This window comes from Haemorhous mexicanus, chromosome 16, assembly GCF_027477595.1.
Source record: "Haemorhous mexicanus isolate bHaeMex1 chromosome 16, bHaeMex1.pri, whole genome shotgun sequence".
In the NCBI taxonomy this organism is placed as follows: domain Eukaryota; kingdom Metazoa; phylum Chordata; class Aves; order Passeriformes; family Fringillidae; genus Haemorhous; species Haemorhous mexicanus.
In genome coordinates, this window is record NC_082356.1 from 7711986 (window position 1) to 7732071 (window position 20086).

Sequence of the window (20086 nt, forward strand, 5' to 3'; positions counted from 1 at the left end):
GTTATTTCTTCTATTAACTCAGCTTTGCTTGCAGGCCAGCTGTCAAGCCCCGCCAAAGCAGCCACTCTGCCCATGGACAGCCCAAGAATCACATTTGCTGGAGCCATCAGACTCAGTCTGAGCTGTCCTTTCTCCAAGCTGCAAACAGAACCTGCCCCAGCCAGTGCCCTGCAAACAGGGAGGGTTCTGTCAAGCCAAGGAGAGTGCCCAGAGATTTGGGGTCTGTGAGTGCTGGCACAGAGAGATCAGGCACAGGGAAACACCTGCAGGAGGAAAATCTCCAGGAAGAGAGAAGATCAGGCAATGAGAGAAAACCAAACTCAGAAATGCTGTGGCAGGGAGAGATCAGAGATGTCCACAGGATCCCCTGCAGTGCAGCCCCTCCCTCTGAACAAGTCCCCTCCCTCCTGTGCTCCCAGCCAAGCCTCTGCCCTCAGGGCCGGGGCTCCAAGGCGTGCAGCCCCTCCTGTGCAGGCAGAGCTGCAGCAGAGCCGTGGGGCAGCTCTGCAGCCCCGGGCCCAGTTCCCTCTGCAGGGCACAGGGCTGGGAGCAGCTGCCTGGCCCTGGAGGCTCTGGCAGGGGGCACAGCTGGCTCAGGGTGACGCTGTCCCCAGTGCCTGGCTCTGAGCAATGCTGTCAGTGCAGCCAGGGAAGGAGCTGCATCTCCCTTCATCCAATGCCATCATAGGAACATCTGGAAGTCTCCCTGAGATTTCAGTCCAAGCTGGGAACTTCAGTCCAGGGTACAAATCTGTCCTAGGGCATCTCTGAGTTATAAGATTGACAGGGAAAGGCAGAGGTGTTGTGACACAGAAAATGCTGCTGGGTTGGTGGAATGAGCAACGTGAGTCCTTGGCCACAAATGTGGAGCTGGGCTGTGGTGGATCCATCTGCTCTCAGCAGCACCTGGTCACTTTTTAAGGGAAAGGTTGGAAGGTGATGACCCTCCACCTGAGAAAGGTTAAATCCCAGAGAAACTCTGAACAGGTCAGAATGACAGACCATCTCCCCTCACTCTCCACTCACCACTTTGCCTCACAGAACTTGCTCTGTTCTCCCTGAGTGTAGCAGTGTTATAGGTTGACTATATGATGCTTTTATCCCCAGTCGTCTTGTTCTGTTTGTGCTGAATAATAAGTTTTGCACCTTTAAGACTTGTTCCAGAGAGTGAAGGAGAGAGAGAAGAAGCAGCAGTTTGTTTTCAGACACAACTCACTCCTCCACATTCCTGCTCCTGGACTGTGTTGTCTGCAGACAGACAGCGGGACAGAGCTCTCCTTTACTTTTAGTTAGTTTAGCTAGGTGAGGCAAAGAAGTTCTCTAGACTGTGGTTTTTCCCTTTTCTTTGGCCCTGTTCACACCTGCTCTGGACTGAACACCAGCAGAGCACCGGCAGCTCCACCTGTGGCCCCCGGGCCGGGCCTGGGCCGCGGCATTTCCAGCACCGGAGGGGCTGAGCAGAGACTGAGTGAGCTGAACTGCAACCCAGGGGGGACTTGGTGAGTTTGTCATCTCTTTTGGAGCAGTAAGAGTTTCATTGTTTAATATTGTTTAAGTTTTATTGTTTAATGAACAGGTTTTTCCACTTTTCTCCAAGGAGGTATTTTCTCCCGGACCAGTTGGGGGAGGGGCGACTGAATCTGCTTTCCTAGAGGAGCCCCTCTGAGGGGTTCTCTCCCAAACTTGCCCAGAACCAGGACAGTGACAGTCTCCAGAATTTTGAGGGTTTTATTGGGGTATTTGGGGAATTTTATTGGATTTTTGGGAGCATTATTAGGATTCTTTGCAGGTCCAGGAATTTTGAGGAATTTTTTTTTTGTTCTTTGGTGGGATTTGCGGGGGGTTTGTGGGGTTTTTTTGGATGCTGCCAAGATTTCTTTGGGTCTTGGGGGGATTTTGTAGGACTTTTTGTTGTTTTGGGCATATTTTTGGGAGGATTGGTGGGGTTTAATTGGGATTTTTGGGGGGGTTGTTGGGATTTCAATAGATTTTGTGGGCTTTGATTGGGATTTTAGGGTGTTCTAATGTGATTCTGTGAGATTTAATTGGGATTTTGTGGGTTTTATTGGGATTTTCTGGGTTTTTAAGGAGATTTGAGTGCCTCTCAGCCCTTCCCCACAACTGCGGACAACCCCAAAGCCCCCTCAGACCACCCAAGGTCCCCCAAAATCCCCCCAAAATAACAATAAGATTTTCCAAAACCCCAGAGAATCCCACAAAATACCAGTGAAACCCACTCAAATTAAAAAATACTCCCAAAAACTTCAATAAATGCCCCAAAACAGCCAACCCCCCACAAAACCCCAATAAAATCCCCCAAATTCCAAAACCCCCCAAATACACAACCACCTCAAAACTCAGTAATTGTCTCCAAAAACCCCAATAATTCCCGCTAAACTCCCAAAAAAATCCCTCAACGCCCAAAAAGGCCACCCCCAAATCCCCAAAACCCTCCCAAAATGCCCAAAAAAGCCCCCAAAATCCCCCCAGACTCACTGGGGCCGTCCTGGATCAGGGGGCACTGGCCGGTGGAACAGGAGCCACTTCAGGGGGCCCTCGGAGCTTTTTGGGGAGGGGGAACCATGGGAGACCCCCCAAAAACCTGATGGGGGAATCCCTGCTGTGCCCCCTCCCCCTGAAACCCCCCGACCCCGGTTCAGGGTGGGCCTGGGACCCCCCGGGACCCCCAAATCTCCCCCAGGACCCCTCCAGGAACCCCAAACCCCCCAGAGCCCCCCAAGGTTGGCCCAGGACCCCCTGAGAGCCCCCAGACCCCAATCGGGCCCAGCCCAAGATGTCCCCTGAGACCCCCCCAGACCCTTCCCAAGACCCCACCCAGGACCCTGCCAGGACCCTCCAGACCCCTCCCCAAACCCAACTCAGGCTCCCCCAACCCCTCCCCAGACCCCCGCAGGACCTCTCCCCAAACCCTTCCAGACCCCCCAAAGCCCCTCCCCAAAACCTCCAAAACCCTCCCAGGACACCCTCAGGACCCCCCAGAGCCCTCCCCAAACTCCCCCAGGACCATCCCAACACCCCCAGACCCTCCCAAGACCTTCCTACGACCCCTCCCCAAAATCCCCCCAGACCCTCCCACGTCCGTCCCCCGCCCCCCCCGAGACCCCTCTTAGGACCCATCCGCACCCCCAGGTCCCCCCACAATGCCCCAGGACCCTCCCCAGACCCCACCCAAAGCCCCGGACCCCTCCCCAAAGCCCCCCCAGACCCCCCAGGACCCTCCCGCACCTGTCCCCAGCCCGGCGGGTCCCGGTGGCAGCGGGGAACGGGGCGCCACTTCCGGCTCGCCTCTGATTGGCCGGAGCCGCGCAGGGAAGGCGGGCGTTACTGAGAGGAACCACGCCGTGATTGGTTTTTTGGGGACATGCAGCGTGGTCATTGGTTGAATCGGGTTGGGGCGCGTCGCTATTGGCTGGGAGCCTGCCCACGCGGCGGAGGCGGGTGATTGTGAGGCGAAAGCGGCAGAGGAGAAGCTGAGGTGGGGTCGGGAGGGGAAACTGGGGGGGGGGGGGGGGGGGGGTTTGGGGCGGGTCTGAGGCGAAAGGGGGGATTTTTGGGGGCATTGACTGGAAATAGGGGGGTGTGCGGTGGGTTTGGGGGGAATGAAGGTGTGTGAGGGGGCTTTGGTGGGTCTGAGGGGGCTTTAGGGAGCTTTGCGGGAAGCTTGAGAGGGTCTGGAGCGTTCTCAGGTGGGTTTAGGGAGATCTGAGGGGAATTGAGAGGGTCTGAGGGGATTTTGGGGGATTGTGAGTGGAACTGTGGGTTTTGGGGTCCGGAGTGGTCCTGGGCCAACCTTGGGGGACTGTGGGGGACCTGGAGGAGATTTGGGGGTCCCGGGGGGGTCTCAGGCTCACCCTGAACCGGGGTCGGGGGGTTTCAGGGGGAGGGGGCACAGCAGGGGTTCCCCATTCACGTTTTTGGGTGGTCTCCCATGGTGCCCCCTCCCCAAAAAGCTCCGAGGGCCCCCTGAAGTGGCTCCTGTTCCACCGGCCGGTGCCCCCTGATCCAGGACGGCCCCAGTGAGTCTGGGGGGTTTTGGGGGCTTTTTTGGGGGATTTTAGGAGGGGTTTTGGGGATTTGGTGGGGGTTTTTGAGGAGAATTACTGGGTTTTGGGGGGGGGTGTTACATGATTTGGGGGGGTTTTGTGGATTTTTGGGGTTTTGAATTTTGGGGGATTTTATTGTAGTTGTGGAGGGTTTCTTGGGGGGTTTTATTGAAATTTTCGAGAGTGTTTTTAAATTTCGGTGGGTTCCACTGGTATTTTGTGGGAATTGCGGGTGTTCAGAAGGTTTTTTGGGGATTTTGGAGGTTTTTAGTGGAATTTTGGGGGGGCTTTGTAGTTATCCCCAGCTGTGGGGAAAGGCTGAGAGGCACCAAAATCTCCTTAAAATCCCCAAAAGTCCCTATAAAACCCACGACATCCCAATTAACTCTCACAAAGTTCTGTTAGAACACCCTAGAATCCCGATAAATGCCCACAAAATCCATTGAAATTTCAACAAATCCCCAAAATCCTCATTAAACCCCACAAATCCCTGCAAAAATGTCCGCAAAACCATAAAAAGTCCCACAAAATCCACCGTGAGACCCAAAGAAATATTGGCAACACCCAAAAAACCCCACAAAAACCTCCCCAAATGCGAACAAAAAACTCCAAAAAATTCCTTAAAAAACCTGAATCTCCAAAGGATCCCACTAAATGCTTCCACAATTCCAATAAACCCCCCCAAATCCCCCAATAATCCAAATAAACCCCCTCCCAATTCCAGAGAATCTCACAAAACCCTCACAAAATCCTAGTAAAAGCCCCAAAAGTACAAAAAACCTTAGAAGATTTCAATAAATCTCAAAACACCCCCCCCACAAGGCTGATAGAATCCCCCAAAGTCCAAACCCACCAAAATCCACAAACCCCCCAAAATCCCCAACACCCCCCAAACTCAGTAATTCTCTCCAGAAACCCCAATAATTACCCTAAACTCCCAACAAACTCCCCCAGCCCACTGGTATGAACCAGCTGTGCTCCACATGGTTCCAGCTGCTCTCTTTCACCCTCACTTTTGTTCCAGTCACTCCCAGTATCTCCCAGTGTTCCCCAGTTCCCTCGTTCCCTCCAGCATGTTCCCAGTCACTCCCAGTATGATCCCATTTGCTCCCAAGCACTCCCAGTCACCCTCAGTTTAGTGGCACTCACTGCCAGTATGATCCCAGTCACCTCCAGCATGATCCCAGTTCATCCCAGGATAAGCCCAGCAGTTTCCAATGGCCCACAGCATGCACCCAGTCACTCCCAGTCATTCCCAGTTGCTCCTAGCATGATCCCAGTTCCTCACAGCTGCTCCCAATCACCCTCAGCACCATCCCAGTTATTCCCAGTATATCCCATTTGCCCCAACATGGTCTCATTTGCTCCTCACAGGCTCCTGCTCACTCCCAGTGTGATCTAGTCTCCATCAGTGTGATCACAGTCTGCCCTGGCAGTCTGATCCCAGTATTATATCAGTACAAACCCAGCACAGTCCCAGTCACTCCCAGTATGATCCCAGTATAATGTCAGCACAAACCCAGTACAGTCCCAGTCACTCCCAGTACAATCCCAGTATGATGTCCATACAAACCCAGTACAGCCCCAGTCACTCCCAGTACCATCCCAGTCCAGCCCAGTCCCTGGCAGCGCTGCCACTGCTGGGATCCCCCAGCCCTGTGTGCATTCCTCCCTCCCGGAGGTGCCGAGAGGAGCCCCAAGGGCTGGCAGTGCCCAGGCAGGGTCCCCAGCAAGGCCCAGTTTGGATGTGCAGCCCCCAGTTTTCCCAGTTTGCCTCTCCTTTGGCCCGGGCCGGGTTCCCCCCGCCCGCAGCGGCTGGGAGCAGCCGAGAGCCCCGCGCTGCCCATCCCGACCTGTCCCGGCTCCATCCCCGCTCCTGCTGCGGGCTGCGAGGGCTGCGGGAACGGGGCTCCGAGGGTGTCGTTGCTGCTGGGGGAGGAGGAGGAGGAGGGAGGGAAGGGGAGGGATAAGGGAAGAGAGAGAGCAGGGATGGAAGGAGGAGAAGAGATGGAAGGGGAGGGACGGAAGAGGAGAAGGAGGTGGAGATAAGACAGAGGAGGGGGAGGAGGAGCGGGGATGGAAGGGGAAGAGCGAGAGGAAGAGGAAGGACAAAGGCGGATCCAGGCTGGGCAGACGGAACCAAGCGCTCGAGCTCTCCCTGAATTCGCAGCCCCCACCTGTGGGATCATCGCCCCCCCCATCGCGCAGGTGCCCGGGGAGGGGGAGCTCGGTCCAGATATCCCAGGGGGTGCCTGGGTTGAGTTTTTTGGGGGCAGGATGTTTGGAGAATGAAGAAGTCCAAGGCTGAGTGGAAAAGGCCCCTCGGGGGGACATCGGGGGGTAGCCGGTGGTGGCTGCCGGCAGAGACAGCCTGGAGGAGCAGAGCCCTGTGTCCCCCAGGAGCCCAAAGTGGGGAGCCCAGAGAGGGGGGAGCGGCGCCATTGGCGGGACCCTCAAGAGCTGGAGAGGGGCAGGGGGGACTCCTTGGAGCCCCTGCAGCCCAGAGCAGAGAGTGAGGGGAGAAGGGACCTGGGAGCCCAAACAGCCCCGGCATCCCAAAATAGTGAAAGCGAAGAGGGGGGAGCTTTTGGGATTGCTGGGACTGCCAGCAGCCTGGGGAGGGCGGGCACCGAGGAGAAGGGGGACCCCCAATCCAAGCGTTATCCTGGCAGCTGGGACAGGGGGGAAATCCTGAAAGCCACAGGGGAGGGACCAGGGACGGGAGCTCCTGGGAGGCTTTTTTTGGGCTGAATCTTGTTGTTCGGGAGGTTTTCCTGGAGCCCAGATGGCTGGGGACTTGTAGAGATGGACTTGGACAGAGGGACCTTCAAACTCAATGTATGTTGAGGAAGATGAAACAGGAAAGCATTATAAATATGATTATCTGGCAAAAGATTTTGAGAATATATAAAGTAGAAGCAAGATTGAAATGAAAGCAAGCTTTGAGTTACCTTATTTACTGAACAGCTGGAAAACAATGGTGTGGCCCCACTGAAGGTAATCCCTTTGTGATGAAACAATTCCCTCTGCTTGCAGACAGGTCCAAGGGCCAGAGCAGACCCTGCTAGCTCAGCAGAAGGGGTCCAAAGAGGAGTTTTTAGGCTTTAAAATGTAACACGGTATGGTGATGTAATGATTCCTCTAGGCTGTATGTAAATGCTGTAGGATTTGTATCTTGTACCCTCTCATCCTCTCTCCCACTCTCTTCTCTCGGGCCTGCTCTGAGCTGTGGCTGGCAGCTCCCAGCAGAGCCCCTGCACCCAGGCCCTTTGCAATGAACCCCAAGTTCCACGACCTGGCTGCAGAGATCTCTCGTCTCCATCCATCCCGACTGTCCTACCCCTCCAACAATCCTACAACAGCTCATCCCTTGTTTTCCCCAAACCAGGATTTCCCATTGCCAACTCCTGGGAGGCTCCAAGGAAGAGGAAGGTGCCCTGGGACACTGAGGCAGGTGAGGAGGAAGTCAGTGCCCCTTTCCCCCTCTGTCCTGCTCCATCTCCCAGCCCAGCACGGCCCCCGGCTGCAGGACAGCCCTGGGGGGATCTCCTTCCCCTTGCCTGTGGCACGGAGGCAAATCCCATCCTGTCCTTGTCCTTCCTCCCCCAGAGCAGGACCTGAGCATGGAGAGCAGGGAGGACAAATCCCCACGGCAGAACCTGGCAGCAGAGGCCATTTTGAGCGGCTCCATGGCGCAGGAACCCAACGGGGAGGAAAAGCCCCGGAGATCCCTCACGAGGAGGGGCTGCAAACGCAGATGGCGGGGATCTGAGGGGGAAAGAGCCAGCCTGGGCCGGGAAGGCGGCTGGAGATGGAGCCAGAGCTCGGAGCTGGTGCTGCATGAGCAACTCCACAATGGGGAGAAGCCCCACAAGTGTGAGGAGTGTGGGAAGAGCTTCAGGTGGAACTCTGAACTGATCAGGCACCAGAGGACCCACACTGGGGAACGGCCCTACGAGTGTGATCAATGCAGGAAGAGGTTTCAGACCAGCTCTGATCTCCTCAAGCACCAGCACACTCACACAGAGGAGAGGCCCTTCCGCTGCCCCGACTGCGGGCAGGCCTTCAGGCAGAATGCCCATCTTGTCATGCACCGACACATCCACACTGGGGAGAGGCCCCACGAGTGTGGGGAATGTGGGAAGAGCTTCAGGCACAGCTCCAACCTGATCAGGCACCAGAGGACCCACACCGGGGAGAGGCCCTACAAGTGTGGGGAGTGTGGGAAGAGCTTCAGCCAGCATTCCAACCTGCTTGTCCACCAAAGGATCCACACTGGGGAGAGGCCCTACAAGTGTTCCAAGTGTGGGAAGAGGTTTAAGACCAGCTTTCATCTCCTCCAGCACTATCAGATTCACAGAGAGGAGAGGCCCTTCCAGTGCCCTGACTGCGGGAAGGGATTCAAGCGCAACTCCACCCTCATCACCCACCGGCGCATCCACACTGGGGAGAGGCCCTACGAGTGTCCTCAGTGTGGGAAGAGCTTCTCACGGAGCTCTACCTTGACACAACACCAACGGAGGCACCAGTAAGGGAAGCCCTGCGAGTGCTCCAGGTGTGGGAGGAGTTTGTGCACTGCTCCAGCTCCATCCCCCATTAGAGGAGCCACTTTGGGCAGAGCCCTGGTCACCCACATTCCTTGTGATCCTTCTTGGGAACACACCTTCTCCTTTTTTTTTGGCCTCAGTTTTTTTCTGATTCATCTTTATCCCTTAAAAACAGCACAGAGTTAAAAGAAAGAAATTGTTTAAAGATATCTAAAGTTTCACAATTTCAGAGGTTTTTGAAGGGGAATTGATGGTTTGGGGACAATATTCTGGGGATTTGTGGGTTCTGGGTGGATTTTGGGCAGTGTTCTCCATCTCTTTGCACTCTAAAAGCCAAGAGGGTCACCTCAAAACAACTGAATCCCACTGAAAACAACTGAATTTAATTCATACAGGCTCAATCCCAGCTCAGAATGGCTTGTTGCTACCTCAGAAAAACTCAATCCCATGCCAAACTCATTGATTCCAGAGCCTCAAGAGTGAGATGGGATTGGAAGGAGATTGGGAGAATTGGGATCCAAATTCGGGGCGGTGGGATAGGGACTGTGTGGGGCTGGGTGGGTGGGATATATTCTATAGTAAATAAAACTCTCAAGTGTTACTGATTTCTGTCCCATTCATTTTCAGTCCATTACAGTTCTGTTTGCAGAGTGCCCCTTTCTCAGCTGATTGTGTTTGTGTCCTCCTTTCTCTCCTGCCTCTCTTTGCCCACTCTGTGTCTCTCTCAGTGTCTCCCTTGAGCCAGGGCAGCTGCCCCCAAAGACCCTTCCCTGATTTAATTCCCAGTGCAGGAGCTACAACAGCCATGGCTGAAGTTCTGAAGGCTGGCAGTGAAATGTCACTGTGGGATCTTGCTCCACTTGGCTTTCGGCCCCTTCTTAAAAGCTTTGCCTTCAAGGGCAGGAACATCTTTTCCTGGCTGGGAACTGGAATTCCAGGCCCTTGGAGTGTGTGCCATGCAGAACCATACAGACTGGGATCATGGTGACAGGGACCTTGTAGACTGGGATTGTAAAGGTTGGGATTGTATGGGCTGGAATTGTACAGACTGGGATCACATGGACTGGGATTTCACAGGGTTGGACCGTATGGATTAGGACCAGAGACTGGGATCATACAAACTGGACCATATCGACCAGGATTGCTGCACAGGATCAATGTTAACTGAGGGGGTCCCGCCGTGCCCAGGGGTCCCTCCCCATCCTGGCTGGGCACGCAGCCAAAGCTCTCTGGAGAGGTCCCAGAGGGATCCCAGTGCCAATCCCATTTCCAATCCTGATGCTGGTCCCAGAGTAATCCCAGCACTGATCCCGGTCCCGGTGCCAGCCTCGGTTGCCGTTTCAGTCCCCGAGAGTTGTTGGTGCTGATCCCAGTGCTGATTCTGGGTCTCATGTTGATCTCAATCCCAGAACGATTCCGGTCCCAGTCTCGGTCCCAGAGCGCTGCCAGTCTCGGTGCTGGTTCTGGTGACAGTCTCGGTCTCAGTCCTGGTCCCGGTCCCAGAGCAGTCCCAGTGCAGGTGCCGGGTTCCAGTCTTGGTCCTGATCCCAGTCCTGGAACGCTGCCGGTGCCAGTCCCAAAGTGCTCCTGGTGCCGGTCCCAGTGTCAGTCCCAAAGTGCTCCTGGTGCCGGTCCCAGTGTCAGTCTCAGTCCCAGTCTTGGTCCCAGTGCCAGTTCTGGTGCCGGTTTTGGTCTGGGTCTCAGTCCTAGTCCCGGGGCCGGTCCTGTAGTGGTGCCAATCTCAGTTCCAGTGTTGGTCTCAGTCTTGCTGCTGGTGCTGGTTCTGCTGCTGGGTTTGGTCTCCGCCCCGGAAAATTTAGGTCCATTTGGATGACTTTAGGCCAAACTGGGCAGGTTTAGGGTGGGTTTTAGATCCCTTGCAGTAATTTCAAGCCTTTTAGGGTGGATTTGAGGCCCTTTTTGCTGATTTTAGGCCAAATCTGGTGGCTTTGAGGTTGGATTTTAGATGTCTTTGACTGATTTGAGGCCCATTTGGGTGGGGTTTGGGCCTGTTTGAGAGATTTCAAGATAAACTGGGCAGTTTTAAGGTGGATTTTAGATCTCTTTGGATGATTTTAGGCCCACATGGGTGGATTTTAGAACTCTTTGGGTAATTTTAGGTTGAACCAAGCCTTTTAACATTGATTTTAGGCCCCTTTGTGTTATCGATGGCTAATGAGATGATTGGCTCTCACAATTAAGGGATGAGTACTGTGTGAATATTGAGAGAAGCTTTATTGATGTGTAATTCTGTTATTGCAGACTGTTGTTTAGATGTCCTCTGTTCTCCCCAGAGTCCCTTTCCCCCCCGTATTGTTCCCACCAGACAGCCTGAGTCATCCAGGATAGGTGGAAAGAAGGCGAGTCCAGAAACTTGTTCCTAGGGAGGGGGCGTGGCATGAGAACACTTACCCTCCAATCAAGTTGCAGGAAAGCAGACTCCACCAATAAACAGCAAAGCAGAGTTGACTGACAGACTTTGGGAGGGGCCAGGGTTGGCTGATGCAAACCCCTTGGGGTATAAAAGGCAAAGCGTCCATCTTGAGGACGAGGTGGCGATGTGGTAGGCAGCCACGAGGGGAGCTCCCAGGCCTGTTTTCCTTATTTAGTCCTTTTGTTGTCATTTTTATTAAGGTTGAATAAACCTTTTAAAATTTTGAAAGTGAGCAGTCGTTTCTCACAGTAACCAAAGGTTCCCTTACTGGAGTTTGGTGCACAGGACAAACACCAACCATATATTCTCAAGAGGTTAAAATGACACAAAATTTTATTGGTAAAGTACAGAAAATCAAGAAACTTTGGAAAATGATGTAATAAAACATCCAATTCAACATAAAACACCATAGCAGTAACTTCATTAACTCAGCCCATTACACCTGGCAACCTTTAAACACTTAAATTGTTGAGGCACCAAAAATGTTCTATATCAGGAGCATTAGAAGGAGAAGACAGAGAGACAGGAAGACAGAAGCTCTACAGAAAGAAATGCATATGGCTACCAGCTGCTGGAGTTCCAGTGTGGGTGAGACACAACCCAGGAGAAGGCAGGATATGGACCAGAGGCTGAGCACCTGCTCCATGTTTTAAGCCCCAGGCCTTCATGGGCCTCCCCCCAAGTGGGACTTGTGATGGCTCGGGCAGTCAGAGCCTGGGTTAGCACTGCCTGCTGTGGGACTGACTGACAGCTCATCCCAAGGGCTCTGGGGACAGCGATCTCATCCAGCCTCTGACAGCGACCACGGTGACACTGGGGAACCTCATGGAGCTATGGGTCATTGTGACAATGCAGGTCCAAGGACACCACGGTGACACTGGGGAACCTCATGGAACCAGGGGTCATTGTGACAATGCAGGTCCAAGGACACCACGGTGACACTGGGGAACCTCATGGAGCCAGGGGTCATTGTGACAATGCAGGTCCAAGGACACCACGGTGACACTGGGGAACCTCATGGAGCCAGGGGTCATTTGTTGACAATGCGGGTCCAAGGACACTACGGTGACACTGGGGAACCTCATGGAGCCAGGGGTCATTTGTTGATAATGCAGGTCCAAGGACACCACGGTGACACTGGGGAACCTCATGGAGCCAGGGGTCATTTGTTGACAATGCGGGTCCAAGGACACCACGGTGACACTGGGGAACCTCATGGAGCCAGGGGTCATTGTGACAATGCAGGTCCAAGGACACTACGGTGACACTGGGGAACCTCATGGAGCTATGGGTCATTGTGACAATGCAGGTCCAAGGACACCACGGTGACACTGGGGAACCTCATGGAGCCAGGGGTCATTGTGACAATGCAGGTCCAAGGACACCATGGTGACACTGGGGAACCTCATGGAGCCAGGGGTCATTGTGACAATGCAGGTCCAAGGACACCACGGTGACACTGGGGAACCTCATGGAGCCATGGGTCATTGTGACAATGCAGGTCCAAGGACACCATGGTGACACTGGGGAACCTCATGGAGCCAGGGGTCATTGTGACAATGCAGGTCCAAGGACACCACGGTGACACTGGGGAACCTCATGGAGCCAGGGGTCATTGTGACAATGCCGGTCCAAGGACACTACGGTGACACTGGGGAACCTCATGGAGCCAGGGGTCAGTTGTGACAATGCAGGTCCAAGGACACCACGGTGACACTGGGGAACCTCATGGAGCCATGTGTGGCATTGTGACAATGCAGGTCCAAGGACACCACGGTGACACTGGGGAACCTCATGGAGCCCAGAGTCCATGGTGACTCTGTGGGGCCTCACGGAACTGAGGAGTCCATGGTGATTGACAGGCAAGATGTCTTTACTGATTATTCGATGGATGAAGGTGGGGCTGTTAACAACTTTGAAATGGGTCTTAATGTCTCTACTAACATCAAGCAACAGGTTTATTACAGAGCCTGGACAGATTGGCTCCTGAAACAGACAAGGGGATCTGTACTAGCTTGAGTTTCTGATGTTTGGGTTAAAATGACAGGTTCAAGAGGGGAATATGGGGTGGGCAGTTCAGGAAGGCTGCACCTTCCTAGTACCTCAGCCAGTGGGGAAAGGAGGAGGGCAACATGCAGCCAGGAGCTCAGGATAAAAGGAGGCTGTGCCCTCTGAAACCTTGAGAGAGAAAACCCTGTGGGCGTGTGCCCTGATGGATTCTCTCCCTTTGTTCCAATAAAGTTGAAGGACTCCTCTGTCTCCTTCATGGACACTGGCTTTTCATAGCCTGATTTTCCCTACATGACACTATGGAATGTCACGGAACCACTGAGCCCTTGTGACACATCAAGGCCCCTCTGGAACAAAGAAACCATTGCTGACAGTACAGAAACTCATGGAACCAAGGGGCCATTGTGACAATGCAGATCCAAGGACACCATGGTGGCACTATGGAACCTCGTGGAAGCAAGGATGACGGAGTCGACGGGAGACAAGCACATCCGATGATGATCAACAAGTCTCAATTTATTGATTTAACATGCGTGCTCTTATAACAGTGATAATAAGGCTCATACATATTGCAAAACTAAAGCTCACTATTGGTTCGCTATAAGAGGTCAGCTCAACCTTTGCTATCAGATACTCAGGATGCCTATGTTTTCTCCTCTCATTAGCTAGTCTCTGCTTCTGCATCCCGTTATTGTATAACTTCCTGCTCAAGGACACTCTGGCCCTGCCAAAGGCCCCTCACCAAAGGCCCATTGCTTTACCAGCTGTATTTTATCATGTCCCTTTTCTTCAAGCCACGTCTCCACAAAACTCTCCACACTTCCCCCGTTTTCTTTTTGAGCAAGAAGGTTTGTCTGCCAGGTTTTTTCTATCATTCGACTGACCATATTCTAAATGCAATTAAAAATACAAGGAAAAATAAGCAAAAGCATTAAAACTAAGCCCAGTATCCCTATAGCATATGTTACAAGGTTTGATTATCTATCAGACCACAAAACTCCTTGGGAGACCACACAGGCAGGCCTACTAAGCACGTTCGAAAGGGGTTAGTAACTCTTCTTAAGCTAAAACAAAGCGATGATTGATTAGTTTGATTAGCAAGCGTTATCTATATATTGTCTCTTGGCTGATTAAAGCGCGTTACTCCTACTACCCCAGCTATCACAGCACTAAGCAACACAACAAAAATAAGCTTCATTTTTCTCTCTTATTTTTCTTCTTTTTCCTTTTAATCTTCAGCGTCCCTAACCGTTGTAATTTTAGATCCTGTAATTTTCTTAAGCATTGATCCAATTCTTCATCGGGATCCCCCTTAATGGGCCCTACTACAGAATGCTGTGTTAAGGGCACCAACTTTCTACACCTTGCAGATGCAATATAGGACCTACTTTGAGCTTTAACCCTTTTTACAATATGATTTAATTCCCACCGATAGTAAGCCAAAATCTTTTGTTCAGGCGCTTCAAAAAGATTTAAAGCTGAACCTATGTCCAATCTTGTTTGTTCCCTCAGCTCCCTTTGCCAGCTATCAAAACGATGGTCATACCAGCACGTACCGCACCACAATTGCCGGATCAAGGACTGCTCTATCCAAAAGGTCTTTACAGCAGCCCCCACAATACAATGCCACCCAAGCAGCACAACATAAACAATTACAATCAAGACAGTTCTGGCCCGCTGGGCCCCTTATGTAAAAAGATGACAGTGATTCAATAGTTTCAGTCAGCTCCTTAGTAGTCTGACAGTGTGTCACAGCTCTGTCGATCGCCTTCGAGTGTCCCTTCAGCTGTATCAGTAGTGGCCGTAGGATCACTGGCAGCTTCTCCTCTAGTCGCTTCTTGTCCACTTCTCTCAGATTGCCCACCAACCGCTGTATTGAGAACAGGTTTAGTCCACTTTGCGGGTACCCACACAGCTCCTGTATTGTGTATTCGAGTGGCATTTCTGGCACCAGATCGCTGTTGCTCGGCATTCCCGACACATGTGACTCACGCCTCCGCATCGGTAACATCTCATCCGATTTCCTGTCGGAGCCGGGGTAAGTGCAGCTGACGCTTGAAGGGGTGCAAGGGCAGCTAACACCTGATTCTGAGAAGCCTTTGCTGGTTCTTGTAACCCTAATCCCAGCTGATTGATAGCATCTACCAGACAGACTTGTGATCCTACCAGCATCTGTGCCATTCTTTCTAGTGCTTCTTCTATGGTCCAGTTTGCACCTAGTGTATTAATTACACTCCTTGTAGCTGAATTACAATTCTGAAGAGCACATTGTTTCAACAAAGCCCCTTTCATATACTCGAGTACCCCTGCCTTCTCAATCGCAGCAGCAGCTTTATCTATAAATGAACCGAACGATTCCTCCCGGCCCTGCTTAATTCCCATACACACAGGTACTCCTCCTGGTTCCTTCACTCTATCTATTGCTAATCTAACCAACCTCATTGCCTCTCGGCACTTGTCCGGTCCAATCAGAGCCTGTGCTTCAGTGCGAAGAAATGCTCCTAAACCCATAAGCTCATCCACAGTCACCCCATGGAGAGGGTCTCCTGGCTGCCGCTGTATCGCTACACACTCATTAACAAGCGCCTGCCAATGTGCATTAAATAAAAGTTGTTGATGCTGAGTGAAAATCAACTTCACTATCCCTCTGCAATCAGCAGGCAAAAGTACCTGAGTATTCCAAACATAATCCAACATCTGTGTTGCTGGTTCACTAGTTACCCCAAACTGACTAACAGTAGATCGCAATTGTGGTAGCAATTTCCAATCGAGAGCAGTGATTGTTGCTAGTAATCCTCCACCAGCCTGTGCCTGGAAGGTCACCGGGCATGCTAGCTGGGTTGCCACACTAACTGCACCGTCATCCCCTCTCTCCAAGCCATCTTTCACCAGCGCAGCCCAAGCCTCCCTTCGCTCCCTGGCAATGGCCTCCGCTAGGTCGCTTTCCGCCCCAGGGATCGGCTCATTACCCTGCGGGAATTTAGCAGTGGGTGGCCTCGGCCGTGGCCCCTGCTCTTCGGGGGGTGCAGAAGGCTCACAAGCAACCTCAGGAGTAGCTCTGGTAGAAGGCGATGGTGGAGGCGACAGGACCACCTTTGTGAACACAGGGGGTAAAGGAGTGGTCTGATCCTGATCACTCCCATAACTCCTATTCTTGGTGTGAGCGGCAGATGCCTGCTCAGCTGCTTTCTTTTCTGCCTGATGCTGCAGAAGCTCATTGTGTACCACCCTCCAAAGCTTTCCCAACTTTCTAGCCGTCTTATCGTCCTCTAATGTAGCCTCCCATAATAAATCCCCGAATTTTCGCCACTCTGTCAACTCATGTACAGTATGAGGATTTGCAAAAACTCCCTTGGCATACCCATATGCTAAAAGCCCCGGTAACTCCTGTTGTAAATCTATCTCCTTAACCTGCCGCTTTTGTAAAAAAGCGGTAAATAAATCATATGCTGCTTGCCTTTCCATACCTAATTCGTCAGCGCTGTTGCAGCCCCTCAAGGTCTCGGCAGCACGTATCGGCCAGGCTCGTCTGTACGGACACCCAGGGCACGGCGCGTCTTAACTCTTCTTTTTTGCGCTTTTTTGCCGTCCCAGCTGCTTCAGGACCCGACCCGGTCGTCGCTCGTCCGTGGTGTCTGGCAAGGATCACGTCGTAGGGGTCACCATTTGACGGAGTCGATGGGAGACAAGCACATCCGATGATGATCAACAAGTCTCAATTTATTGATTTAACATGCGTGCTCTTATAACAGTGATAATAAGGCTCATACATATTGCAAAACTAAAGCTCACTATTGGTTCGCCATAAGAGGTCAGCTCAACCTTTGCTATCAGATACTCAGGATGCCTATGTTTTCTCCTCTCATTAGCTAGTCTCTGCTTCTGCATCCCGTTATCGTATAACTTCCTGCTCAAGGACACTCTGGCCCTGCCAAAGGCCCCTCACCAAAGGCCCATTGCTTTACCAGCTGTATTTTATCATGTCCCTTCTCTTCAAGCCACGTCTCCACAAAACTCTCCACACAAGGAGACCATCATGACACTCTGGTGCCTCACGGAATCAGGGGGACCATTGTGAAACTCAGGCCCCCTATGGAACCAAAGGCCAAGGATGAAGCTGTGGGGCCCATGGAACCAAGGAGCCATTGTGACACAGTGGGGCCACAGGGAGCCAAGGGGCCATGGTGACATTGCAAGGGCTCAGGGAAGCCAAGGGGCCATGGGGACACTGCAGAAGAAAGGAGAACACTGTGACACTACAGGGACTCCTGGAATCAAGGAGACCATTGGGACACTGTGGGGCCCCATGGGACCAAGGGGACAGTGAGCAGATGTGGCTGGTTTGGCCTCCCGGGGGCTGCTGGACAGGTCTGGCTGACCTTGGCATGTCGAGGGCTGCTTCTCATCTGCCCCTGAAGCACTGGGGCTCTGGGCTCTCCTTCCTATGGGAGAGAACTGTCCTGCTCCTCCTCCAGGGCCCTGTGGCCAAAACTGGGATTCCTTCTCCAGATGAAATCTGCCAGGAGAGACAGATCTGGCTGCCTTGGCTACCTGGGGCCACCTCTCATCTGCTTTTGAAACACTGGGACCTCGTGCTTTTCTTTCTTATGGGAAAAACCATCCATCTCGACCAGGCACTCATGCCATAACTGGGCAACTGCCTCTGGAATTCCCTATATCCAAGGATAGCTCCCAGACAAAATCTGCCAGGACTGACAAGCCTGGCTGGCCTTGGCTTCCTGAGGTCTGGCACTCAGCTGCCTCTGAAACACTGGGGCTCTGTGCTTTCCTTCCTAAAGAAAAGAACTCTTCTTCCTGTCCAGGCCCCCACTGCCAAAACTGAGATTCCACCTCCAAAATGCCCAATGTCCAAGGATAGCCCCTAGAGAAAAGGCACCTGGAGAGACAGGTCTGGCTGGCTTGGCCTGAGGGTGGCCACCTCTCATCTTCCAAAACACTTGGACTTTGTGCTTTACTTTCCTATGGGAAAAACCCACCCATCTTGACCATGGCCAAAACTTGGATTTCACCTCCAAAACTCCGTACATCCAAGGATTGCTCCCAGGTGAAAGCTGCCAGGACAGACAGGTCTGGCTGCCCTTGGCCTCCTGGGGGCTGCCTCTCCCCTGCTGTCCAAACACTGGGGCTGGGTGCTTTCCTTCCTGTTGTGTTGTGTTAAGTTGTTCCCCCTCAGTTATGAGTTGGACTGTTCTGTTTTCCCCTGTATCTGGTATGGTTCAGCCTTGGCTCACTCCATCCTCCTCCTCACAGCCCATCAACACCGCTCCTCCCATCCCTCAATGCATCCTTCCCGGACTCCTCCCTGGTGCCCTGCCTGTCACTCGGCGCCCCCTCCCTTCCCTCTAGAAAGTTCCAGCTGGGGCGTCGGGTGATTGGCTCAGGGGACAGGTTTCCGCCCCCCGTGTTCCCTTATTGGATGTTCCTCATTGTCACTCCCTCAGAGGCCAAACCCCTCTCTGCTTCCCATTGGCCCAAGGACTGTCTCCACCCTCATTTCTGGTGCCCCTCAAAAGCTGGTGTAAGCCGGGTTTGTGCTTTGTCTCCAGGTCTGGGTTCGTCTTCTGCACTGGGGCTCCCCAGTTAATAAAGGCTGCTTCAACCCTCAGCTGGAGTCCCTCTCTTTCCTGGCTGGATTGCTGCCGTGAGTCTCCCGTCCTATGTAGGGAGCTGTCTCCACCACAGAGTGGGGCTGTCGTCCCTAGGCGCTCTCTGGGTAAGCCAAGCCTAAGGGAGTGCCCCCTACTGCAAGCAGCGTGCTGGGTGCTTGCCGGGCGGCTGTGAGGGTCGAGCCCTCTTCTGAGGTCACTCGCTGCTTCACCTTCCTATGGAAAAGAACAATCCTTCTTATCTATGCAGAAACAGCCAAAATTGGGGCTCCACCTCCCTAATTCCCTATATGCAAGGGTTGCTTTCAGACAAAATCTACCAGGACAGAGAGGTCTGGCTGGCCTAGGCCTCTGATGGCTGCCTTTCATTTGTCCCTCAAACACCGGTGTTCGTGCTTTCCTTCCTATGGAAAAGAACCATCCTTCTCTTACGGTGTCCGTGTCTGAAATTGGGGTTCCACCTCTGATATTCTGAATATCCAAGGGGTGATCCCAGGAAAAATCTGCCAGTACCATCAAGGCTGGCTGGCCTTGGCCTCTGGTGACTGCCCGTGCAACACTGGGGCTGGGTTCTTTCCTTCCCATGGACATCACTGGGACACTGTGGAGATCTCATGGAACCGAGGGGATCATTGTGGCACCACTGGAGCCCAGGGAACCAAGGGGATCATTGTGGCACCACTGGAGCCCATGGAACCAGGGGGATCATTGTGGCACCACTGGAGCCCGTGGAACCAAGGGGCCATGGTGACACAGTGGGGCTTCATGGAACCCAGAGACCATTCTGGCTCTGTGGGGCCTGATGGAACCATGGAGACCATTGTGACCCTTCAGGGCCTGGTGTCACCAAGGGGTCATTATGACACCTCAGGGCCTCCTGGAAGCAAGGGACCATTGAAACACTGTGGGGCCCCTGGAACCAAAGGAACATGGAACAGCTCTGGCTGGCTTGGCCTCCCAGGGCTACCTGACAGGTCTGGCTGATCTTGGAATGCCAAGGGCTGCCTCTCATCAGCTCCTGGAGCACTGGGGCTCTGTGCTTTCCTTGCTATGGGAGAGAACTGTCTGACTTTTTAGATGCCCATTGCCAAAATTGGTACTCTCCCTAAACAATTTCCTCTAAGCAAAGGTATCTCTCAGAACAAAACCTGCCAGCTCTGGATGCCCTTGGCCTCTGGTAGTCACCTCTCATTCTGCCCCTTAAACAGAGGGGCTCTGTTCCTTCCTTCCTATGGAAAAGAACCGACGTTCTTGTCCAAGGACCATGACCGAAATTAGAATTTGGCCTCCCAAATTCTGTATATCCAAGGATTGCTCCCAGAAAAAAGTAGCCAGGACAGACAGGTCAGGCTGGCCCTGTCCTCTGGTGATTTTCTTAGACTCTGAGCTGAATGTTTTTATTTG

The 20086-nt window shown here is 53.0% G+C and overlaps 1 protein-coding gene across 1 annotated transcript; it reads left to right on the plus strand.

Annotated features, from left to right (window-relative positions):
• The first annotated feature begins 6140 nt into the window (after positions 1–6140).
• On the plus strand, positions 6141–8596 carry LOC132334634 (zinc finger protein 391-like). Its single transcript, XM_059860733.1, is given in 6 exon segments — positions 6141–6294; positions 6629–6686; positions 7329–7423; positions 7426–7518; positions 7674–8022; positions 8098–8596. Coding segments are annotated over 6 exon segments (1248 nt in total).
• Positions 8597–20086: the final 11490 nt, after the last annotated feature.